A 27,182-nucleotide genomic window follows, 5' to 3' on the forward strand; every position below is an offset into this window, starting at 1 on the left:
GGGCTGTGTCAGAGGAGAGGAGGAATCAGAAGTTAGAGGTCATCCAGATGAACATCCTACCCAGTCCCAGGGTACACTGAGCAGTCTGAGTCCATCAGTCTCTGTGAATGGTTCAGCTGGGGTTTTCCTGTACAACCTCTCCTCTCCTTTGGTGTTGGTGGTTGTTCCCCCCTCCCCTCCCTGGTCTCCCTCCTCCTCCTCTCCCTGGTAGAGAGAGGGGGAGCTGTTGGTGTTCTCCTCTGGTCTCCCTCTCCTCTCCCTCCCTCCCCTCCTCCCCTCCCTCTCCTCTCCCTCTCCTCCCCTGGTGGTTTCCCCCCTCCCTCCCCTCCCCCTCCTCCTCTCCTCTCCTCATCCTACCTCCCCTCCTCTCCCTCCAGAGCAGTCTGAGTCCATCAGTCTCCTGTCCCTCCCCCTCCCCTCCTCTCCTCTCCTCCTGAAACTCCACTCCCTCTCCCTCCCCTCCTCCCCTCCCCTCCCCCTCTCCTCTCCTCTCCTGTAAAGTCAGTGGTAGACCACCTGTTTATAGGTTGTATAGTATTAGTGCTTTATGAAGGAGGTTTAGCTCCTCATAGAAAACACTGAGGACTAGGACTGTTCTGTTCAGCTGTGTGTGTGCGTGTGTGTGTGTGTGTGTGTGTGTGCGTGTGTGTGTGTGTGTCTCAGACGTCGGACTCGATGCTGGGCATGCGTCGGTAGAGGCGTGGCCTGTTTCCACCGGCGCTGGAGGCCCGGGGAGCCGTCACGTAGCCGATTGGCTGCTGGGCCGCCATGGCGGGCGGAGCCATCACGTACGACATCACGGCCGTCTCTGAGGCCCCGGGGTAGAAGAACTCCTGGTGGTTGCCGTGGGGATGCCCGTGGTGGTTGCCGAGCGTCATCGCCAGGGGGACTAGTTGTTTGTAGAGGTCGGTGGCGGAGTGGCCGTGTGCCAGGCGCTGTGCAGCGGCCAGGCTGTTCTCTCCTCGCTGCCCCGTCCCCCCTCCGCCCTGCAGGAAGGGGTTATGGGAGGGCCGGTCGGGGTACAGGGACTTGGAGCGGCGGGGGAGGGGCAAGGGGAGGGGCAGGACAGGATCCAGAGAGTGGTTGAGGGGGGAGGAGGAGTAGGGTCGGTCAGAGCGCATGGTGAGGACGTTAGCGTAGGGACTATCCTCCAGGAGACCAAAGCTGTTGTTATCTCTGCTGTTGTCCCTGTCTGGCAGACTGAACCCTCTGAACTGACTCTGCTGCCGCTCTGACTCCCTGCCGCCCCCCCGACGCTGCTGCTTCTCAGGGACGTTCTCGTAGGAGGGCTGTCGGCTGAGCTGGGTGGAGAGGTGAGATCCTGGGGGGGAGGTCCCGGCTGGGGGGAGGTAGTGACTCACCAACCCATCACCCTCGCCCACCAGACCCAGCTCGCTCTGAGGCAGGTAGTGGGTGAACATGTCCCCGCCAGAGTGAGGGTGTGTGTGCTGGGTGTGTGTGTGTGCGTGTGGGGAGTGTGCGTGTGGGGGAGTGTGGGGAGTGTGCGTGTGGGGAGTGTGTGCGTGTGGAGAGTGTGCGTTTGGGGAGTGTGTGTTTGGGGAGTGTGCGTGTGCCTGTGAATAGGTCTGGTACTGCAGCTGGTCTTCACTGATGTCGTAGAGATTTCCCAGGTGGATGCAGGCATCACAGCGGTTCTGAGGGGAGCGGACTGTGTACAGACCAGAGTAACCTGATAACTTCCCTAGACAGGACCGGCAATGGGTCTGTCTCTGGCCCCCTGGGGCATCGTAGGAACCATCTAGAGAGAGGAGGAGAGGTCAGGAGAGAGGAGAGGGTGAGGAGAGAGGAGAGGAGGGAGAGGGAGAGAGGGGAGAGTGGACAGGAGGAGGAGAGGGGGGGGAGAGATGAGAGAGAGGGATTCCGTGAGAGGAGTGGGAGAGGAGGAGATGATGGGGAGAGAGGAGGGAGAGGGGAGATGAGAGGAGAGACTGCTAGTGAGGAGATGGGATGGTGAGGGAGGGGAGAGAGGAGGGAGAGGGGGAGAGAGGAGGGGAGAGGGGAGAGGGAGAGGGGGGGAGATGGAGGAGAGGAGAGGGGAGAGGGGGAGAGAGAGGGAGGGGAGAGGGAGGGGAGGGAGGAGAGGAGGAGGGAGGAGATCTGTAGAGAGGGGAGAGGGGGGAGATGAGGAGAGGGAGGGGGAGGGGAGAGGAGAAGGTGGAGAGAGGGAGAGCTGGGGAGAGGAGAGGAATGGAGAGGAGAGGAGGAGGAGTGGGGAGAGATGAGGAGAGGGGAGGGGGAGAGGGGAGAAGGATGGAGAGGAGAGGAGGGGAGGAGGAGGGAGAGAGGAGGGAGAGGAGAGGAGAGGAGAGAAGAGAGGGGATGTATTGATTAACATCATGTATTGATTAACATCATGTATTGATTAAGAGTACGTAATCATTTTGGTCCCTTGCAGAACCAACTGTAGCAGCAAAACAGAACCCAGGGCTGCTGAGATTAGATGTCTCTTATCTGTGTCAAATGTCTGACAGCAATAATTAGCCCTCTAGTTTACTGAACTGAATTGGAATTCAATTGAGGAAATAAAATAAGGGACATTTAAACATGCTGATTACCACAGAACATGGTAGACATTTATAACATGGTGCTGATTACCACAGAACATGGTAGACATTTATAACATGGTGCTGATTACCACAGAACATGGTAGACATTTATAACATGTGCTGATTACCACAGAACATGGTAGACATTTATAACATGGTGATTACCACAGAACATGGTAGACATTTATAACATGGTGCTGATTACCACAGAACATGGTAGACATTTATAACATGGTGCTGATTACCACAGAACATGGTAGACATTTATAACATGGTGCTGATTACCACAGAACATGGTAGACATTTATAACATGGTGATTACCACAGAACATGGTAGACATTTATAACATGCTGATTAACACAGAACATGGTAGACATTTATAACATGGTGCTGATTACCACAGAACATGGTAGACATTTATAACATGCTGATTACCACAGAACATGGTAGACATTTATAACATGGTGATTACCACAGAACATGGTAGACATTTATAACATGGTGCTGAATACCACAGAACATGGTAGACATTTATAACATGCTGATTATCACAGAACATGGTAGACATTTATAACATGGTGATTAACACAGAACATGGTAGACATTTAAACATGCTGATTACCACAGAACATGGTAGACATTTATAACATGCTGATTACCACAGAACATGGTAGACATTTATAACATGGTGATTACCACAGAACATGGTAGACATTTATAACATGCTGAATACCACAGAACATGGTAGACATTTAAACATGCTGATTACCACAGAACATGGTAGACATTTATAACATGGTGCTGATTACCACAGAACATGGTAGACATTTATAACATGGTGCTGATTAACACAGAACATGGTAGACATTTATAACATGCTGATTACCACAGAACATGGTAGACATTTAAACATGGTGATTACCACAGAACATGGTAGACATTTATAACATGCTGATTACCACAGAACATGGTAGACATTTATAACATGGTGCTGATTACCACAGAACATGGTAGACATTTATAACATTGCTGATTAACACAGAACATGGTGACATTTATAACATGCTAATTACCACAGAACATGGTAGACATTTTTATACCACAGAACATGGTAGACATTTATAACATGCTGATTACCACAGAACATGGTAGACATTTATAACATGGTGCTGATTACCACAGAACATGGTAGACATTTATAACATGGTGCTGATTACCACAGAACACGGTAGACATTTATAACATGGTGCTGATTACCACAGAACATGGTAGACATTTATAACATGCTGATTACCACAGAACATGGTAGACATTTATAACATGGTGCTGATTAACACAGAACATGGTAGACATTTAAACATGGTGCTGATTACCACAGAACATGGTAGACATTTATAACATGGTGCTGATTACCACAGAACATGGTAGACATTTAAACATGCTGATTACCACAGAACATGGTAGATATTTATAACATGGTGCTGATTACCACAGAACATGGTAGACATTTATAACATGGCTGATTACCACAGAACATGGTAGACATTTATAACATGGTGCTGATTACCACAGAACATGGTAGACATTTAAACATGCTGATTACCACAGAACATGGTAGACATTTATAACATGCTGATTACCACAGAACATGGTAGACATCTATAACATGCTGATTACTACAGAACATGGTAGACATTTATAACATGGTGATTACCACAGAACATGGTAGACATTTATAACATGCTGATTACCACAGAACATGGTAGACATTTATAACATGGTGCTGATTACCACAGAACATGGTAGACATTTATAACATGGTGCTGATTACCACAGAACATGGTAGACATTTAAACATGCTGATTAACACAGAACATGGTAGACATTTATAACATGGTGATTACCACAGAACATGGTGCTGATTACCACAGACATGGTAGACATCTATAACATGCTGATTACTACAGAACATGGTAGACATTTATAACATTTACCACAGAACATGGTAGACATTTATAACATGGTGATTACCACAGAACAGACATTTAAACATGCTGATTAATGGTAGACATTTATAACATGGTGCTGATTACCACAGAACATGGTAGACATTTATAACATGGTGATTACCACAGAACATGAGTAGACATTTATAACATGCTGATTACCACAGAACATGGTAGACATTTAAAACATGGTGCTGATCACCACAGAACATGGTAGACATTTATAACATGGTGCTGATTACCACAGAACATGGTAGACATTTATAACATGGTGATTACCACAGTACATGGTAGACATTTAAACATGCTGATTACCACAGAACATGGTAGACATTTATAACATGCTGATTACCACAGAACATGGTAGACATTTATAACATGGTGCTGATTAACACAGAACATGGTAGACATTTATAACATGCTGATTAACACAGAACATGGTAGACATTTATAACATGGTGATTACCACAGAACATGGTAGACATTTAAACATGCTGATTACCACAGAACATGGTAGACATTTATAACATGGTGCTGATTACCACAGAACATGGTAGATATTTATAACATGCTGATTACCACAGAACATGGTAGACATTTATAACATGCTGATTACCACAGAACATGGTAGACATTTATAACATGGTGATTACCACCGAACATGGTAGACATTTATAACATGCTGATTACCACAGAACATGGTAGACATTTATAACATGGTGATTACCACAGAACATGGTAGACATTTATAACATGGTGCTGATTACAGAACATGGTAGACATTTATAACATGCTGATTACCACAGAACATGGTAGACATTTATAACATGCTGATTACCACAGAACATGGTAGACATTTATAACATGGTGCTGATTAACACAGAACATGGTAGACATTTATAACATGGTGATTACCACAGAACATGGTAGAGATTTAAACATGGTGATTACCACAGAACATGGTAGACATTTATAACATGGTGCTGATTAACACAGAACATGGTAGACATTTATAACATGCTGATTAACACAGAACATGGTAGACATTTATAACATGCTGATTACCACAGAACATGGTAGACATTTAAACATGGTGCTGATTAACACAGAACATGGTAGACATTTATAACATGGTGCTGATTAACACAGAACATGGTAGACATTTATAACATGGTGCTGATTAACACAGAACATGGTAGACATTTATAACATGCTGATTACCACAGAACATGGTAGACATTTAAACATGGTGATTACCACAGAACATGGTAGACATTTAAACATGGTGATTACCACAGAACATGGTAGACATTTAAACATGCTGATTACCACACATTTACTGTTCTTGTCTTTGTTATTGTTTTTACATGTGCTGAACTATATTAATACCTCTATAGTACTCTAGTTATACCACATTACTACTATATAATACCATAGCTATACTATATTAATACCTCTATAGTACTCTAGTTATACCACATTACTACTTCTATAATACCATAGGTATACTATATTGATACCTCTATAGTACTATAGTTATACTACAGTAATACTTCTATAATACCATAGGTATACTATATTAATACCTCTATAGTACTCTAGTTATACCACATTACTACTATATAATACCATAGCTATACTATATTAATATCTCTATAGTACTCTAGTTATACCACATTACTACTTCTATAATACCATAGGTATACTATATTGATACCTCTATAGTACTATAGTTATACTACAGTAATACTTCTATAATACCATAGGTATACTATATTAATACATCTATAGTACTCTAGTTATACCACATTACTACTTCTATAATACCATAGGTATACTATATTGATACCTCTATAGTACTATAGTTATACTACAGTAATACTTCTATAATACCATAGGTATACTATATTAATACCTCTATAGTACTCTAGTTATACCACATTACTACTTCTATAATACCAAAGGTATACTATATTGATACCTCTATAGTACTATAGTTATACTACAGTAATACTTACCGTTCTTGTCATTGCTCAAGGAGGCAGCTCCAGTGTTGTTGTGTTTGTAGGTGTTGTACTTCTATAATGCTATAGTTTTACTACAGTACTACAGTTATACAACCGTTATACGACATACTTCTATAATACTACAGCTATACTACAGTAATACCACAGTAATAATTATATAATATTTCTATAACACTACAGCTCTAGCACTGTAATACTACTGTAATACATCTATAATACTAGAATTATACTACAGTGATACCACAGTAATAATTATATTACACTACAGTAATAATACAGTAATACTTACTGTTCTTGTCCTTGCTGGAGGAGGCAGCTCCAGTGCGGGTGTGTTTGTAGGTGCTGTACTTCTATAATACTATAGTTTTACTACAGTACTACTTCTATAATACTACAGTAATATTACAGTAATACTTACTGTTCTTGTCCCTCATGGAGGAGGCAGCTCCAATACTATAGCTATACTACAGTAATACTACATTAATACTTATTGCTCTTGTCTTTGCAGGAGGAGGCAGCTCCAGTGCTGGTGTGTTTGTAGGTGCTGTACTTCTATAATACTATAGCTATACTACAGTACAACTACAGTAATACTTCTATACTACTACAGTAATACTACATTAATACTTACTGCTCTTGTCTTTGCCTGAGGAGGCAGCTCCAGTGCAGGTGTGTTTGTAGGTGCTGTACTTCTATAATACTATAGCTATACTACAGTACAACTACAGTAATACTTCTATACTACTGCGGAAATACTACATTAATACTTACTGCTCTTGTCTTTGCCTGAGGAGGCAGCTCCAGTGCTGGTGTGTTTGTAGGTGCTGTACTTCTACAATACTATAGCTATACTACAGTACAATTACAGTAATACTATAGTTATACTACAGTAATACTACATTAATACTTACTGCTCTTGTCTTTGCCTGAGGAGGCAGCTCCAGTGCTGGTGTGTTTGTAGGTGCTGTACTTCTACAATACTATAGCTATACTACAGTACAATTACAGTAATACTATAGTTATACTACAGTAATACTACATTAATACTTACTGCTCTTGTCTTTGCCTGAGGAGGCAGCTCCAGTGCGGGTGTGTTTGTAGGTTCTGTACTTCTACAATACTATAGCTATACTACAGTACAACTACAGTAATACTATAGTTATACTACAGTAATACTACATTAATACTTACTGCTCTTGTCTTTGCCTGAGGAGGCAGCTCTAGTGCTGGTGTGTGTGTAGGTGCTGTACTTCTATAATACTATAGCTATCCCACAGTAAAACTACAGTAATACTTCTATACTACTACAGTAATACTACATTAATACTTACTGCTCTTGTCTTTGCCTGAGGAGGCAGCTCCAGTGCGGGTGTGTTTGTAGGTGCTGTACTTCTACAATACTATAGCTATACTACAGTACAACTACAGTAATACTATAGTTATACTACAGTAATACTACATTAATACTTACTGCTCTTGTCTTTGCCTGAGGAGGCAGCTCCTGTGCTGGTGTGTTTGTAGGTGCTGTACTTCTACAATACTATAGCTATACTACAGTACAACTACAGTAATACTATAGTTATATTACATTAATACTACATTAATACTTGCTGCTCTTGTCTTTGCCTGAGGAGGCAGCTCCTGTGCTGGTGTGTTTGTAGGTGCTGTACTTCTACAATACTATAGCTATACTACAGTACAACTACAGTAATACTATCGGTATACTACAGTAATACTACATTAATGCTTACTGCTATTGTCTTTGCCTGAGGAGGCAGCTCCAGTGCTGGTGTGTTTGTAGGTGCTGTACTTCTACAATACTATAGCTATACTACAGTACAACTACAGTAATACAATAGTTATACTACAGTAATACTACATTAATACGTACTGCTCTTGTCTTTGCCTGAGGAGGCAGCTCCAGTGCTGGTGTGTTTGTAGGTGCTGCACTTCTACAATACTATAGCTATACTACAGTACAACTACAGTAATACTTATATAGTACTACAGTAGTACTACATTAATACTTACTGCTCTTGTCTTTGCCTGAGGAGGCAGCTCCAGTGCTGGTGTGTTTGTAGGTGCTGTACTTCTTGTCCTTCAGAGAGTGGAGGTCAGCGTCGGCAGAGTGGCTGTGGTGCAGCAGACTGGCGCTCAGCTGCAGGATGGAAGCGTCCACGGCGTTGGAGTGCTCCGAGTGAGAGTGTCTGAGGTCGGAGTGCGTGTGTGTGACGTCGGGGGGTTCCTGGAGGCTGTCTCTCTGGTAGAGCGGGGCGGAGTGTAGACTGGCCTGGTCTGAGTCTATGGAATAGATCTTCTCGTGACTCCTCCCACTGCCGCCTCCCCCTCCTACACCTCCCACCCCCCCCACCGGGCGTTTCTTCAGCCCGTCTTTTGGGGGTTTGAACCCCCCCATCCCCATTCTGGGCCCCCCCAGATCAGATTCCATGTAAGAGGGGGGCCGGCTGGAACACTCAGAGATGTCGGAATGGGGCGGGTCTTCAGGGAGGTAACGCTGGCTCTTCATTGTTGCATGGCCCGGGACAGAGGCGGAGCCAGCGGATCCGGGTGCGGGACCACCAACGGGACCGGACAACGGGATTGGTCCTTGTTTCAGCGTCTCCACGCTCTTCTTCCATAGGGCGCGGGGTTTGGAAGCGGGGCCGGACGGGCCGGGGGGGTTGGGTTTGCCGTTGTCGGCGGTAACGCTGACCTCTACGTCGTTGAGGCTGAGGGGGTGGGGTTTGGGTTTCCCAGGGTACGGGCCTGGGGATGAGTTATTCAGCAGGTCTTTGTGCCGACCCAGGAAGCCCTGTAGAGTGGAAGTGTTGCTATAGAGACCACCCTGGCCTTTAGGAGACAGACTGACGACAGAGTTACCTAGAGGAAAGACAGCACAACATCTATAATCTATAGAGACCACCTGGAGACAGTATAACATCTATAATCTATAGAGACCTCCTGGAGACAGTATAACATCTATAATCTATAGAGACCACCTGGAGACAGTATAACATCTATAATCTATAGAGACCACCTGGAGACAGTATAACATCTATAACATAGAGACCACCTGGAGACAGTATAACATCTATAATCTATAGAGACCACCTGGAGACAGTATAACATCTATAATCTATAGAGACCACCTGGAGACAGTATAACATCTATAATCTATAGAGACCACCTGGAGACAGTATAAAATCTATAACATAGAGACCTCATAGAGACAGCATAACATCTATAATCTATAGAGACCTCCTGGAGACAGTATAACATCTATAATCTATAGAGACCACCTGGAGACAGTATAACATCTATAATCTATAGAGACCACCTGGAGACAGTATAACATCTATAACATAGAGACCACCTGGAGACAGTATAACATCTATAATCTATAGAGACCTCCTGGAGACAGTATAATATCTATAATCTATAGAGACCACCTGGAGACAGTATAATATCTATAATCTATAGAGACCACATGGAGACAGTATAACATCTATAACATAGAGACCACCTGGAGACAGTATAACATCTATAACATAGGACCTCCTGGAGACAGTATAATATCTATAATCTATAGAGACCTCCTGGAGACAGTATAATATCTATAATCTATAGAGACCACCTGGAGACAGTATAACATCTATAACATAGAGACCTCCTGGAGACAGTATAACATCTATAATCTATAGAGACCACCTTGAGACAGTATAACATCTATAACATAGAGACCTCCTGGAGACAGTATAACATCTATAATCTATAGAGACCTCCTGGAGACAGTATAACATCTATAATCTATAGAGACCACCTGGAGACAGTATAACATCTATAATCTATAGAGACCACCTGGAGACAGTATAACATCTATAATCTATAGAGACCACCTGGAGACAGTATAACATCTATAACATAGAGACCACCTGGAGACAGTATAACATCTATAATCTATAGAGACCACCTGGAGACAGTATAACATCTATAATCTATAGAGACCACCTGGAGACAGTATAACATCTATAACATAGAGACCTCCTGGAGACAGTATAACATCTATAATCTATAGAGACCACCTGGAGACAGTATAACATCTATAATCTATAGAGACCACCTGGAGACAGTATCACATCTATAATCTATAGAGACCACCTGGAGACAGTATAACATCTATAATCTATAGAGACCACCTGGAGACAGTATAGCGTCAATAACATAGAGACCTCCTGGAGACAGTATAGCGTCTATAACATAGAGACCAACTGGAGACAGTATAACATCTATAACATAGAGACCAGCTGGAGACAGTATAACATCTATAACATAGAGACCTCCTGGAGACAGTATAACATCTATAACATAGAGACCAGCTGGAGACAGTATAACATCTATAATCTATAGAGACCTCCTGGAGACAGTATAACATCTATAATCTATAGAGACCACCTGGAGACAGTATAACATCTATAACATAGGACCTCCTGGAGACAGTATAACATCTATAATCTATAGAGACTACCTGGAGACAGTATAACATCTATAATCTATAGAGACCACCTGGAGACAGTATAACATCTATAACATAGAGACCACCTGGAGACAGTATAACATCTATAATCTATAGAGACCACCTGGAGACAGTATAACATCTATAATCTCTAGAGACCACCCGAAGACAGTATAACATCTATAACATAGAGACCACCTGGAGACAGTATAACATCTATAATCTATAGAGACCACCTGGAGACAGTATAACATCTATAACATAGAGACCACCTGGAGACAGTATAACATCTATAATCTATAGAGACCACATGGAGACAGCATAACATCTATAATCTATAGAGACCTCCTTGAGACAGTATAACATCTATAATCTATAGAGACCACCTGGAGACAGTATAATATCAATAATCTATAGAGACCACCTGGAGACAGTATAACATCTATAATCTATAGAGACCACCTGGAGACAGTATAACATCAATAACATAGAGACCACCTGGAGACAGTATAGCGTCAATAACATAGAGACCTCCTGGAGACAGTATAGCGTCTATAACATAGAGACCACCTGGAGACAGTATAACATCTATAACATAGAGACCACCTGGAGACAGTATAACATCTATAATCTATAGAGACAACCTGAAGACAGTATAACATCTATAACATAGAGATCACCTAGAGACAGTATACATCTATAACATAGAGACCACCTGGAGACAGTATAACATCTATAACATAGAGACCCCTGGAGACAGTATAACATCTATAACATAGGACCTCCTGGAGACAGTATAGCGTCTATAACATAGAGACCACCTGGAGACAGTATAACATCTATAACATAGAGACCACCTGGAGACAGTATAACATCTATAATCTATAGAGACCACCTGGAGACAGTATAACATCTATAATCTATAGAGACCACCTGGAGACAGTATAACATCTATAATCTATAGAGACCACCTGGAGACAGTATAACATCTATAACATAGAGACCACCTGGAGACAGTATAACATCTATAACATAGAGACCACCTGGAGACAGTAAACATCTATAATCTATAGAGACCACCTGGAGACAGTATAAAATCTATAACATAGAGACCTCATAGAGACAGTATAACATCTATAATTTATAGAGAACTCCTGGAGACAGTATAACATCTATAATCTGAATTCTGAATCTACACCTCTACTGTGGGGTTCTGTCACTACATTTATTATGTCTCTACTGTGGGGTTCTGTTACTACATTTATTATGTCTACACCTCTACTGTGGGGTTCTGTTACTACATTTATTATGTCTACACCTCTACTGTGGGGTTCTGTTACTACATGTATTATGTCTACACCTCTACTGTGGGGTTCTGTTACTGCATTTATTATGTCTCTACTGTGGGGTTCTGTTACTACATTTATTATGTCTACTCCTCTACTGTGGGGTTCTGTTAATACATTTATTATGTCTACACCTCTACTGTGGGGTTCTGTTACTACATTTATTATGTCTACACCTCTACTGTGGGGTTCTGTTACTACATTTATTATGTCTCTACTGTGGGGTTCTGTTACTCCATTTATTATGTCTCTACTGTGGGGTTCTGTTACTACATTTATTATGTCTCTACTGTGGGGTTCTGTTACTACATTTATTATGTCTCTACTGTGGGGTTCTGTTACTACATTTATTATGTCTACTCCTCTACTGTGGGGTTCTGTTACTACATTTATTATGTCTCTACTGTGGGGTTCTGTTACTACATTTATTATGTCTCTACTGTGGGGTTCTGTTACTACATTTATTATGTCTCTACTGTGGGGTTCTGTTACTACATGTATTATGTCTACACCTCTACTGTGGGGTTCTGTTACTCCATTTATTATGTCTACACCTCTACTGTGGGGTTCTGTTACTACATTTATTATGTCTCTACTGTGGGGTTCTGTTACTACATTTATTATGTCTACACCTCTACTGTGGGGTTCTGTTACTCCATTTATTATGTCTACACCTCTACTGTGGGGTTCTGTTACTACATTTATTATGTCTAATCCTCTACTGTGGGGTTCTGTTACTACATTTATTATGTCTACACCTCTACTGTTGGGTTCTGTTACTACATTTATTATGTCTACTCCTCTACTGTGGGGTTCTGTTACTACATTTATTATGTCTACACCTCTACTGTGGGGTTTCTGTTACTACATTTATTATGTCTCTACTGTGGGGTTCTGTTACTACATTTATTATGTCTCTACTGTGGGGTTCTGTTACTACATTTATTATGTCTACACCTCTACTGTGGGGTTCTGTTACTACATTTATTATGTCTACGTTCGGTTTTGAAAAGTTTTTTTTTTCTACAGACGCTTTAATGGATACTTTTAAATTATATTATGTTATCAAATCATTAATTTAACAAATACAACACATATATATATATTTTTTTTTTAAATTGTCTTTTAAAGTATAATTGTTAGAGATGACTAATGTTACTGTCCCTTCTACAACAACAAAGAACAATACGTGTACATTTGCGTTGGGAGTGCCAACATGGCCGACTTGTACCTTCCAGGCCTCTCATAGCATCAGCAGTTCCAGATCATTGTTATTATTATTATTATGTCATTATTATTGTTGTATTATTATATGATTATTATATTATTGGGGCGTCAGGGTAGCCTAGTGGTTAGAGAGTTGGACTAGTAACCGGAAGGTTGCGAGTTTAAACCCCCGAGCTGACAAGGTATAAATCTGTCGTTCTGCCCCTGAACAGGCAGTAGTTAACCCACTGTTCCCAGGCCGTCATTGAAAATAAGAATTATTTCTTAACTGACTTGCCTGGTTAAATAAAGGTTAAAAAAAAAAAAAATAAATGTATATACATCATTGGGTACGACAGTTGAAATAAGCTGATGAGACATTTTTAAGTTACATTCTTGAAGAATCAAAGGATATATAATTTCCTGATAAAATTCCCCAACATTTTTCCCGAAGTCCCGGTCGTAATATTCCCAGGGAATTTGAAAACCTCCAACCAGGTAGTTGTTTTTGGAAAGATTCCTGGAATTCTATCATTTTTGGTGCTGGGTTAGAGATGTGAGGTCAGGGGTTAGAGGTCAGGGGTTTATCATACCTTTCATCATGTTGATGATACCGGGCTGCAGCAAGGCCGGGGAGCGTTTAGGAGATGAAGAAGACAGGGTGATCTTCTTCGCTGACTTCAGAAGGTGCAACATGTTGGCCTGAGGAGAGAAGTCCAACTCCGGAGGCTTCTTCTTTAACTCTATATGGACCCCGTGGACACAAGACCAGATACCCTGGAGAGGAGGAGGAGGAGGAGGAGGAGAGGAGGAGGAGGAGGAGAGGAGGAGGAGGAGGAGGAGGAGGGGGAGGGCAGGGGGAGGGAGAGGAGGAGGAGGGGAGGGCAGGGGGAGGAGAGGAGGAGGAGGAGGAGGAGAAGGAGAGGAGGAGGAGGAGAGGGAGGAGGAGGGGGAGGGGGAGGAGAGGAGGAGGAGGAGGGAGGGAGGGCAGGGGGAGGGAGAGGAGGAGGGGGGGAGGGGAGGGAGGGCAGGGGGGGAGGGAGGAGGAGGAGGAGGGAGGAGAGGAGGAGGGGAGGAGGGGAGGAGGAGGGGAGGAGGAGGAGGGGAGAGGAGGAGATGAGGAGGAGGAGGGGAGGAGGGGGGGGGAGGAGGAGGAGAGGGAGGAGGAAGGGGGAGGAAAGGAGAGGAGGGGGAGGGAGGGGGGGGGAGAGGGAGAGGAGGGGAGGATAGGAGGAGGGGGAGGAAAGAAGAGATGGGGAGGAGGAGATGAGGAAGAGAGGAGGGGGTGATGAAGATAACGGTGATAGAGGGGGCGGGAGGAAGGGAGGAAAAAGGGAACAGAAAGAGAGAGGAAGAAGATTAGTGTGAGGCAGCACACACACACAGACAGACAACAGACACACACATAGAGAGAGAGAGGGGGGCGACGGAGGAAGGGAGGGACGGACGGACGGACAGACAGACAAGAGTAACCCTTGGTAGTAGCACTACTCCTCTTCACTCCTCACTACTCCTCACTACTCCTCTTAACTCCTAACTATTCCTCACTACTCCTCTTCACTCCTCACTACTCCTCACTACTCCTCACTACTCCTCACTACTCCTCACTACTCCTCTTACCTCCTCACTACTCCTCCTAACTCCTCCTAACTCCTCTTAACTCCTCACTACTCCTCTTAACTCCTCTTAACTCCTCTTAACTACTCTTAACTACTCTTAACTCCTCTTAACTCCTCTTAACTCCTCCTAACTCCTCTTAACTCCTCACTACTCCTCACTACTCCTCTTAACTCCTCACTACTCCTCTTAACTACTCTTAACTCCTCTTAACTCCTCTTAACTACTCTTAACTCCTCTTAACTACTCTTAACTCCTCTTAACTCCTCCTAACTCCTCTTAACTCCTCACTACTCCTCTTAACTACTCTTAACTCCTCACTACTCCTCACTACTCCTCACTACTCCTCTTAACTCCTCACTACTCCTCTTAACTCCTCACTACTCCTCTTAACTCCTCTTAACTCCTCAATACTCCTCACTACTCCTCACTACTCCTCTTAACTCCTCACTACTCCTCTTAACTCCTCACTACTCCTCTTAACTCCCTTAACTCCTCTTAACTACTCTTAACTCCTCTTAACTCCTCCTAACTCCTCTTAACTCCTCACTACTCCTCTTAACTACTCTTAACTCCTCACTACTCCTCACTACTCCTCACTACTCCTCTTAACTCCTCACTACTCCTCTTAACTCCTCTTAACTCCTCAATACTCCTCACTACTCCTCACTACTCCTCACTACTCCTCTTAACTCCTTACTACTCCTCTTAACTCCTCACTACTCCTCTTAACTCCTCACTACTCCTCACTATTCCTCTTAACTCCCTTAACTCCTCACTACTCCTCCCTACTCCTCTTAACTCCTCACTACACCTCTTAACTCCCCTTAACTCCTCACTACTCCTCACTACTCCTCTTAACTCCTCACTACTCCTCACTACTCCTCTTAACTCCTCTTAACTCCTCACTACTCCTCACTACTCCTCACGACTCCTCCTAACTCCTCTTAACTCCTCACTACTCCTCTTAACTCCTCACTACTCCTCACTACTCCTCTTAACTCCTCACTACTCCTCACTACTCCTCTTAACTCCTCTTAACTCCTCACTACTCCTCTTAACTCCTCACTACTCCTCACTACTCCTCTTAACTCCTCACTACTCCTCACTACTCCTCTTAACTCCTTACTACTCCTCTTAACTCCTCCACCTCCTCTCCTCTCTGCTCAGCGCAGCACAGCGACAGGGACATGACATAAACTTGAGTCAACACGAGGGACATGACTGATAAATAAACTGGAGTCAACACGAGGGACATGACTGATAAATAAACTGGAGTCAACACGAGGGACATGACTGATTAATAAACTGGAGTCTGTGCTCTGTCTCTTGTGTGTGTGTCAGGGCAAGAGGAGGGGTGTCAGGGTAGGAGGAGTGGATGTCAGAGCAGAGTGTGCCAGAGACTGGACCTAATCCAGGCTGAGAGACAAAAGAAAGAGACTGGACCTAACCCAGGCTAAGATACAGTAGTAAGAGACTGGCACTAACCCAGGCTGAGAGACAATAGAAAGAGACTGGCCCTAACCCAGGCTGAGACAATAGAAAGAGACTGGCCATAACCCAGGCTGAGACAATAGAAAGAGACTGGCCATAACCCAGGCTGAGACAATAGAAAGAGACTGGCCCTAACCCAGGCTGAGATACATTAGAAAGAGACTGGCCCTAACCCAGGCTGAGACAATAGAAAGAGACTGGCCATAACCCAGGCTGAGACAATAGAAAGAGACTGGCCATAACCCAGGCTGAGACAATAGAAAGAGACTGGCCCTAACCCAGGCTAAGAGACAGTAGAAGAGACTGGCCATAACCCAGGCTGAGACAATAGAAAGAGACTGGCCATAACCCAGGCTGAGACAATAGAAAGAGACTGGCCATAACCCAGGCTGAGATACAGTAGAACGAGACTGACCCTAATCCAGGCTAAGAGACAGTAGAAAGAGACTGGCCCGAACCCAGGCTAAGAGACAGTAGAAGAGACTGGCCATAACCCAGGCTGAGACAGTAGAAAGAGACTGACCCTAACCCAGGCTGAGACAATAGAAAGAGACTGGCCCTAACCCAGGCTAAGAGACAGTAGAAAGAGACTGGCCCGAACCCAGGCTAAGAGACAGTAGAAACATACTGGCCCTAACCCAGGCTGAGAGACAGTAGAAAGAGACTGGCCCTAACCCAGGCTAAGAGACAGTAGAAAGAGACTGGCCCTAACCCAGGCTAAGAGACAGTAGAAAGAGACTGGCCCTAACCCAGGCTAAGAGACAGTAGAAACAGACTGACCCTAACCCAGGCTGAGAGACAGTAGAAAGAGACTGGCCCTAACCCAGGCTAAGATAAAGTAGAAAGAGACTGGCCCTAACCCAGGCTAAGATAAAGTAGAAAGAGACTGGCCCTAACCCAGGCTAAGAGACAGTAGAAAGAGACTGGCCCGAACCCAGGCTAAGAGACAGTAGAAGAGACTGGCCATAACCCAGGCTGAGACAGTAGAAACAGACCGGCCCTAACCCAGGCTAAGAGACAGTAGAAACAGACTGGCCCAAACCCAGGCTAAGAGACAGTAGAAACATACTGGCCCTAACCCAGGCTAAGATAAAGTAGAAAGAGACTGGCCTTAACCCAGGCTGAGACAATAGAAAGAGACTGGCCCTAACCCAGGCTAGGAGACAATAGAAAGAGACTGGCCCTAACCCAGGCTAAGAGACAGTAGAAACATACTGGCCCTAACCCAGGCTGAGACAGTAGAAAGAGACTGGCCATAACCCAGGCTGAGACAATAGAAAGAGACTGGCCCTAACCCAGGATAAGAGACAGTAGAAACAGACTGGCCATAACCCAGGCTGAGACAATAGAAAGAGACTGGCCCTAACCCAGCCTGAGATACAGTAGAACGAGACTGACCCTAATCCAGGCTAGGAGGCAGTAGAAAGAGACTGGCCCGAACCCAGGCTAAGAGACAGTAGAAGAGACTGGCCATAACCCAGGCTGAGACATTAGAAAGAGACTGGCCCTAACCCAGGCTGAGACAATAGAAAGAGACTGGCCATAACCCAGGCTGAGACAATAGAAAGAGACTGGCCCTAATCCAGGCTAGGAGGCAGTAGAAAGAGACTGGCCCGAACCCAGGCTAAGAGACAGTAGAAGAGACTGGCCATAACCCAGGCTAAGACAGTAGAAAGAGACTGGCCCGAACCCAGGCTAAGAGACAGTAGAAGAGACTGGCCATAACCCAGGCTGAGACAGTAGAAACAGACCGGCCCTAACCCAGGCTAAGAGACAGTAGAAACAGACTGGCCCTAACCCAGGCTAAGAGACAGTAGAAACATACTGGCCCTAACCCAGGCTGAGAGACAGTAGAAAGAGACTGGCCCTAACCCAGGCTAAGAGACAGCAGAAAGAGACTGGCCCTAAACCAGGCTGAGAAAGTAGAAACAGACCGGCCCTAAACCAGGCTAAGAAACAGTAGAAACAGACTGGCCCTAACCCAGGCTAAGACAGTTGAAACAGACTGGCCCTAACCCAGGCTAAGAGACAGTAGAAACAGACTGGCCCTAACCCAGGCTGAGACAATAGAAACAGACTGGCCCTAACCCAGGCTAAGACAGTTGAAACAGACTGGCCCTAACTCAGGCTAAGACAGTTGAAACAGACTGGCCCTAACCCAGGCTAAGAGATGGCAGAAAGAGACTGGCCCTAACTCAGGCTAAGACAGTTGAAACATACTGGCCCTAACTCAGGCTAAGACAGTAGAAAGAGACTGGCCCTACCCAGGCTAAGAGATGGCAGAAAGAGACTGGCCCTAAGCCAGGCTAAGAGACAGTAGAAAGAGTCGGGCTCTAACCCAGGCTGAGAGACAATAGAAAGAGACTGATCCTAATCCAGGATAAGAGACAGTAGAAACAGACTGATCCTAACCCAGGATAAGAGACAGTAGAAGAGACTGGCCCTAATCCAAGATAAGAGACAGTAGAAACAGACAGATCCTAACCCAGGATAAGAGACAGTAGAAGAGACTGGCCCTAACCCAGGCTAGGAGACAATAGAAAGAGACTGGCCCTAACCCAGGCTAAGAGACAGTAGAAACATACTGGCCCTAACCCAGGCTGAGACAGTAGAAAGAGACTGGCCCGAACCCAGGCTAAGAGACAGTAGAAGAGACTGGCCATAACCCAGGCTGAGACAGTAGAAAGAGACTGGTCCTAACCCAGGCTGAGACAATAGAAAGAGACTGGCCATAACCCAGGCTGAGAGACAATAGAAAGAGACTGGCCCTAACCCAGGCTGAGATACAGTAGAACGAGACTGGACCCTAATCCAGGCTAGGAGGCAGTAGAAAGAGACTGGCCCGAACCCAGGCTAAGAGACAGTAGAAGAGACTGGCCCTAACCCAGGATAAGACAGTAGAAAGAGACTGGCCCTAACCCAGGCTAAGAGACAGTAGAAAGAGACTGGCCCGAACCCAGGCTAAGAGACAGTAGAAGAGACTGGCCATAACCCAGGCTGAGACAGTAGAAACAGACCGGCCCTAACCCAGGCTAAGAGACAGTAGAAACAGACTGGCCCAAACCCAGGCTAAGACAGTAGAAACATACTGGCCCTAACCCAGGCTGAGAGACAGTAGAAAGAAACTGGCCCTAACCCAGGCTAAGATAAAGTAGAAAGAGACTGACCCTAACCCAGGCTGAGACAATAGAAAGAGACTGGCCCTAACCCAGGCTAGGAGACAATAGAAAGAGACTGGCCCTAACCCAGGCTAAGAGACAGTAGAAAGAGACTGGCCCTAACCCAGGCTAAGATAGAGTAGAAACATACTGGCCCTAAACCAGGCTGAGATTCAGTAGAAAGAGACTGGCCAAAAGCCCAGGCTGAGAGACAGTAGAAACAGACCGGCCCTAAACCAGGCTAAGAAACAGTAGAAACAGACTGGCCCTAACCCAGGCTAAGACAGTTGAAAGAGACTGGCCCTAACCCAGGCTAGGAGACAGTAGAACGAGTCGGGCCCTAACCCAGGCTGAGAGACAGTAGAAAGAGACTGGCCCTACCCAGGCTAAGAGACAGTAGAAAGAGACTGATCCTAATCCAGGATAAGAGACAGTAGAAACAGACTGGCCCTAACCCAGGCTAAGAGACAGTAGAAACAGACTGACCCTAACCCAGGCTAAGACAGTAGAAAGAGACTGGCCCTAACCCAGGATGAGACAGTAGAAACAGACTGGCCCTAACCCAGGCTGAGATACAGTAGGAAGAGACTGGCCCTAACCCAGGCTAAGATACAGTAGAAATAGACTGGCCCTAACCCAGGCTAAGAGACAGTAGAAAGAGACTGACCCTAACCCAGGCTGAGATACAGTAGGAAGAGACTGGCCCTAACCCAGGCTAAGATACAGTAGAAATAGACTGGCCCTAACCCAGGCTGAGATACAGTAGGAAGAGACTGGCCCTAACCCAGGCTAAGATACAGTAGAAATAGACTGGCCCTAACCAGGCTAAGAGACAGTAGAAAGAGACTGACCCTAACCCAGGCTGAGATACAGTAGGAAGAGACTGGCCCTAACCCAGGCTAAGATACAGTAGAAATAGACTGGCCCTAACCCAGGCTGAGATACAGTAGGAAGAGACTGGCCCTAACCCAGGCTAAGATACAGTAGAAATAGACTGGCCCTAACCCAGGCTAAGAGACAGTAGAAAGAGACTGGCCCTAACCCAGGCTGAGACAGTAGAAACAGACTGGCTCTAACCCAGGCTAAGAGACAGTAGAATGAGACTGGCCCTAACCCAGGCTAAGAGATGGCAGAAAGAGACTGGCCCTAAACCAGGCTGAGAAAGTAGAAACAGACCGGCCCTAAACCAGGCTAAGAAACAGTAGAAACAGACTGGCCCTAACCCAGGCTAAGACAGTTGAAACAGACTGGCCCTAACTCAGGCTGAGATACAGTAGAAAGAGACTGGCCCTAACCCAGGCTAAGAGATGGCAGAAAGAGACTGGCCCTATGACAGGCTAAGAGACAGTAGAAAGAGTCGGGCTCTAACCCAGGCTGAGAGACAATAGAAAGAGACTGATCCTAATCCAGGATAAGAGACAGTAGAAACAGACTGATCCTAACCCAGGATAAGAGACAGTAGAAGAGACTGGCCCTAATCCAAGATAAGAGACAGTAGAAACAGACAGATCCTAACCCAGGATAAGAGACAGTAGAAGAGACTGGCCCTAACCCAGGATAAGAGACAGTAGAAACAGACAGATCCTAATCCAGGATAAGAGACAGTAGAAAGAGACTGATCCTAACCCAGGATAAGAGACAGTAGAAAGAGACTGGTCCTAATCCAGGATAAGAGCCAATAGAAAGAGACTGGCCCTAACTCAGGCTGAGATACAGTAGGAAGAGACTGGCCCTAACCCAGGCTAAGAGATGGCAGAAAGAGACTGGCCCGAATCCAGGCTAAGATACAGTAGAAAGAGACTGGCCCTAACCCAGGCTAAGATACATTAGAAAGAGACTGGCCCGAATCCAGGCTAAGATACAGTAGAAATAGACTGGCCCTAACCCAGGCTAAGAGACAGTAGAAAGAGACTGGCCCTAACCCAGGCTGAGACAGTAGAAACAGACTGGCTCTAACTCAGGCTAAGAGACAGTAGAATGAGACTGGCCCTAACCCAGGCTAGGAGACAGTAGAAAGAGTCTGGCCCGAATCCAGGCTAAGATACAGTAGAAAGAGACTGGCCCTAACCCAGGCTAAGATACATTAGAAAGAGACTGGCCCGAATCCAGGCTAAGATACAGTAGAAATAGACTGGCCCTAACCCAGGCTAAGAGACAGTAGAAAGAGACTGGCCCTAACCCAGGCTGAGACAGTAGAAACAGACTGCCTCTAACTCAGGCTAAGAGACAGTAGAATGAGACTGGCCCTAACCCAGGCTAAGAGATGGCAGAAAGAGACTGGCCCTAAACCAGGCTGAGAAAGTAGAAACAGACCGGCCCTAAACCAGGCTAAGAAACAGTAGAAACAGACTGGCCCTAACCCAGGCTAAGACAGTTGAAACAGACTGGCCCTAACTCAGGCTGAGATACAGTAGAAAGAGACTGGCCCTAACCCAGGCTAAGAGATGGCAGAAAGAGACTGGCCCTAAACCAGGCTAAGAGACAGTAGAAAGAGTCGGGCTCTAACCCAGGCTGAGAGACAATAGAAAGAGACTGATCCTAATCCAGGATAAGAGACAGTAGAAACAGACTGATCCTAACCCAGGATAAGAGACAGTAGAAGAGACTGGCCCTAATCCAGGATAAGAGACTGTAGAAACAGACAGATCCTAATCCAGGATAAGAGACAGTAGAAAGAGACTGATCCTAACCCAGGATAAGAGACAGTAGACGAGACTGGCCCTAACCCAGGATAAGAGACAGTAGAAACAGACAGATCCTAATCCAGGATAAGAGATGGCAGAAAGAGACTGGCCCAAACCAAGGCTAAGACAGTAGAAAGAGACTGACCCTAACCCAGGCTAGGAGACAGTAGAAAGAGTCGGGCCCCAACCCAGGCTAAGAGACAGTAGAAAGAGACTGGCCCTAACCTAGGCTGAGACAGTAGAAACAGACTGGCCCTAACCCAGGCTAAGAGACAGTAGAATGAGACTGATCCTAATCCAGGATAAGAGACAGTAGAAACAGACTGGCCCTAACCCAGGCTAAGAGACAGTAGAAACAGACTGGCCCTAACCCAGGCTGAGAGACAATAGAAACAGACTGGCCCTAACCCAGGCTAAGACAGTTGAAAGAGACTGGCCCTAACCCAGGCTAGGAGACAGTAGAACGAGTCGGGCCCCAACCCAGGCTGAGAGACAGTAGAAAGAGACTGGCCCTACCCAGGCTAAGAGACAGTAGAAAGAGACTGATCCTAATCCAGGATAAGAGACAGTAGAAACAGACTGGCCCTAACCCAGGCTAAGAGACAGTAGAAACAGACTGGCCCTAACCCAGGCTGAGAGACAATAGAAACAGACTGGCCCTAACCCAGGCTGAGACAGTAGAAACAGACTGGCCCTAACCCAGGCTGAGACAGTAGAAACAGACTGGCCCGAACCCAGGCTGAGAGACAGTAGAAGAGACTGGCCCGAACCCAGGCTAAGAGACAGTAGAAACAGACTGGCCCAAACCCAGGCTAAGACAGTAGAAACATACTGGCCCTAACCCAGGCTGAGAGACAGTAGAAAGAGACTGGCCCTAACCCAGGCTAAGATAAAGTAGAAAGAGACTGACCCTAACCCAGGCTGAGACAATAGAAAGAGACTGGCCCTAACCCAGGCTAGGAGACAATAGAAAGAGACTGGCCCTAACCCAGGCTAAGAGACAGTAGAAAGAGACTGGCCCTAACCCAGGCTAAGATAGAGTAGAAACATACTGGCCCTAAACCAGGCTGAGATTCAGTAGAAAGAGACTGGCCAAAAGCCCAGGCTGAGAGACAGTAGAAACAGACCGGCCCTAAACCAGGCTAAGAAACAGTAGAAACAGACTGGCCCTAACCCAGGCTAAGACAGTTGAAAGAAACTGGCCCTAACCCAGGCTAGGAGACAGTAGAACGAGTCGGGCCCTAACCCAGGCTGAGAGACAGTAGAAAGAGACTGGCCCTACCCAGGCTAAGAGACAGTAGAAAGAGACTGATCCTAATCCAGGATAAGAGACAGTAGAAAGAGACTGGCCCTAACCCAGAATAAGAGACAGTAGAAAGAGACTGACCCTAACCCAGGCTGAGACAGTAGAAAGAGACTGGCCCTAATCCAGGATGAGACAGTAGAAACAGACTGACCCTAACCCAGGCTAAGACAGTAGAAAGAGACTGGCCCTAATCCAGGATAAGAGACAGTAGAAAGAGACTGGCCCTAACCCAGGCTAAGAGACAGTAGAAAGAGACTGGCCCTAACCCAGGCTAAGATACAGTGGAAAGAGACTGGCCCTAATCCAGGCTAAGATACAGTAGAAATAGACTGGCCCTAACCCAGGCTAAGAGACAGTAGAATGAGAACTGGCCCTAACCCAGGCTGAGACAGTAGAAACAGACTGGCTCTAACCCAGGCTAAGAGACAGTAGAATGAGACTGGCCCTAACCCAGGCTAAGAGATGGCAGAAAGAGACTGGCCCTAAACCAGGCTGAGAAAGTAGAAACAGACCGGCCCTAAACCAGGCTAAGAAACAGTAGAAACAGACTGGCCCTAACCCAGGCTAAGACAGTTGAAACAGAATGGCCCTAACTCAGGCTGAGATACAGTAGAAAGAGACTGGCCCTAACCCAGGCTAAGAGATGGCAGAAAGAGACTGGCCCTAAGCCAGGCTAAGAGACAGTAGAAAGAGTCGGGCTCTAACCCAGGCTGAGAGACAATAGAAAGAGACTGATCCTAATCCAGGATAAGAGACAGTAGAAACAGACTGATCCTAACCCAGGATAAGAGACAGTAGAAGAGACTGGCCCTAATCCAGGATAAGAGACAGTAGTAACAGACAGATCCTAATCCAGGATAAGAGACAGTAGAAAGAGACTGGCCCTAACCCAGGCTGAGACAGTAGAAAGAGACTGATCCTAACCCAGGATAAGAGACAGTAGAAAGAGACTGGTCCTAATCCAGGATAAGAGCCAATAGAAAGAGACTGGCCCTAACCCAGGCTGAGATACAGTAGGAAGAGACTGGCCCTAACCCAGGCTAAGATACAGTAGAAATAGACTGGCCCTAACCCAGGCTAAGAGACAGTAGAAGAAACTGGCCCTAACCCAGGCTGAGACAGTAGAAAGAGACTGATCCTAACCCAGGATAAGAGACAGTAGAAATAGACTGGCCCTAACCCAGGCTAAGAGACAGTAGAAAGAGACTGGCCCTAACCCAGGCTGAGATACAGTAGGAAGAGACTGGCCCTAACCCAGGCTAAGATACAGTAGAAATAGACTGGCCCTAACCCAGGCTGAGATACAGTAGGAAGAGACTGGCCCTAACCCAGGCTAAGATACAGTAGAAATAGACTGGCCCTAACCCAGGCTAAGAGACAGTAGAAAGAGACTGGCCCTAACCCAGGCTGAGACAGTAGAAACAGACTGGCTCTAACCCAGGCTAAGAGACAGTAGAATGAGACTGGCCCTAACCCAGGCTAAGAGATGGCAGAAAGAGACTGGCCCTAAACCAGGCTGAGAAAGTAGAAACAGACCGGCCCTAAACCAGGCTAAGAAACAGTAGAAACAGACTGGCCCTAACCCAGGCTAAGACAGTTGAAACAGACTGGCCCTAACTCAGGCTGAGATACAGTAGAAAGAGACTGGCCCTAACCCAGGCTAAGAGATGGCAGAAAGAGACTGGCCCTATGACAGGCTAAGAGACAGTAGAAAGAGACTGGCCCTAACCCAGGCTAGGAGACAATAGAAAGAGACTGGCCCTAACCCAGGCTAAGAGACAGTAGAAAGAGACTGGCCCTAACCCAGGCTAAGATAGAGTAGAAACATACTGGCCCTAAACCAGGCTGAGATTCAGTAGAAACAGACCGGCCCTAAACCAGGCTAAGAAACAGTAGAAACAGACTGGCCCTAACCCAGGCTAAGACAGTTGAAAGAGACTGGCCCTAACCCAGGCTAGAGACAGTAGAACGAGTCGGGCCCTAACCCAGGCTGAGAGACAGTAGAAAGAGACTGGCCCTAACCCAGGCTAAGAGACAGTAGAAAGAGACTGGCCCTAACCCAGGCTAAGAGACAGTAGAAACAGACTGACCCTAACCCAGGCTAAGAGACAGTAGAAACAGACTGACCCTAACCCAGGCTAAGACAGTAGAAAGAGACTGGCCCTAACCCAGGATGAGACAGTAGAAACAGACTGACCCTAACCCAGGCTAAGACAGTAGAAAGAGACTGGCCCTAATCCAGGATAAGAGACAGTAGAAAGAGACTGGCCCTAACCCAGAATAAGAGACAGTAGAAAGAGACTGGCCCTAACCCAGGCTAAGATACAGTGGAAAGAGACTGGCCCGAATCCAGGCTAAGATACAGTAGAAATAGACTGGCCCTAACCCAGGCTAAGAGACAGTAGAATGAGAACTGGCCCTAACCCAGGCTGAGACAGTAGAAACAGACTGGCTCTAACCCAGGCTAAGAGACAGTAGAATGAGACTGGCCCTAACCCAGGCTAAGAGATGGCAGAAAGAGACTGGCCCTAAACCAGGCTGAGAAAGTAGAAACAGACCGGCCCTAAACCAGGCTAAGAAACAGTAGAAACAGACTGGCCCTAACCCAGGCTAAGACAGTTGAAACAGAATGGCCCTAACTCAGGCTGAGATACAGTAGAAAGAGACTGGCCCTAACCCAGGCTAAGAGATGGCAGAAAGAGACTGGCCCTAAACCAGGCTAAGAGACAGTAGAAAGAGTCGGGCTCTAACCCAGGCTGAGAGACAATAGAAAGAGACTGATCCTAATCCAGGATAAGAGACAGTAGAAACAGACTGATCCTAACCCAGGATAAGAGACAGTAGAAGAGACTGGCCCTAATCCAGGATAAGAGACAGTAGAAACAGACAGATCCTAATCCAGGATAAGAGACAGTAGAAAGAGACTGGCCCTAACCCAGGCTAAGAGACAGTAGAAGAAACTGGCCCTAACCCAGGCTGAGACAGTAGAAACAGACTGGCCCTAACCCAGGCTGAGACAGTAGAATGAGACTGATCCTAACCCAGGATAAGAGACAGTAGAAAGAGACTGGTCCTAATCCAGGATAAGAGCCAATAGAAAGAGACTGGCCCTAACCCAGGCTTAGATACAGTAGGAAGAGACTGGCCCTAACCCAGGCTAAGATACAGTAGAAATAGACTGGCCCTAACCCAGGCTAAGAGACAGTAGAAAGAGACTGGCCCTAACCCAGGCTGAGATACAGTAGGAAGAGACTGGC

General features: G+C 45.7%; 1 protein-coding gene across 1 annotated transcript in view; it reads right to left on the bottom strand.

Annotated features, from left to right (window-relative positions):
- Positions 1-494: 494 nt before the first annotated feature.
- LOC135532609 (glutamate receptor ionotropic, NMDA 2A-like) overlaps positions 495-27,182 on the bottom strand; it is a 39,757-nt gene continuing 13,069 nt past the window's right edge. Inside the window, exons 2-5 of the mRNA XM_064960083.1 lie at positions 14,260-14,443; positions 8,633-9,481; positions 1,602-1,759; positions 495-1,469 (exon numbers count right to left, since the gene is read on the bottom strand). Of these exons, the coding sequence (XP_064816155.1) occupies positions 660-1,469; positions 1,602-1,759; positions 8,633-9,481; positions 14,260-14,443 (2,001 nt within the window). The 3' untranslated portion in view covers positions 495-659. The remainder of the gene's footprint in view (positions 1,470-1,601; positions 1,760-8,632; positions 9,482-14,259; positions 14,444-27,182) is intronic.

The sequence above is a fragment of the Oncorhynchus masou genome, unplaced genomic scaffold, assembly GCF_036934945.1.
Source record: "Oncorhynchus masou masou isolate Uvic2021 unplaced genomic scaffold, UVic_Omas_1.1 unplaced_scaffold_1941, whole genome shotgun sequence".
In the NCBI taxonomy this organism is placed as follows: Eukaryota; Metazoa; Chordata; class Actinopteri; order Salmoniformes; family Salmonidae; genus Oncorhynchus; species Oncorhynchus masou.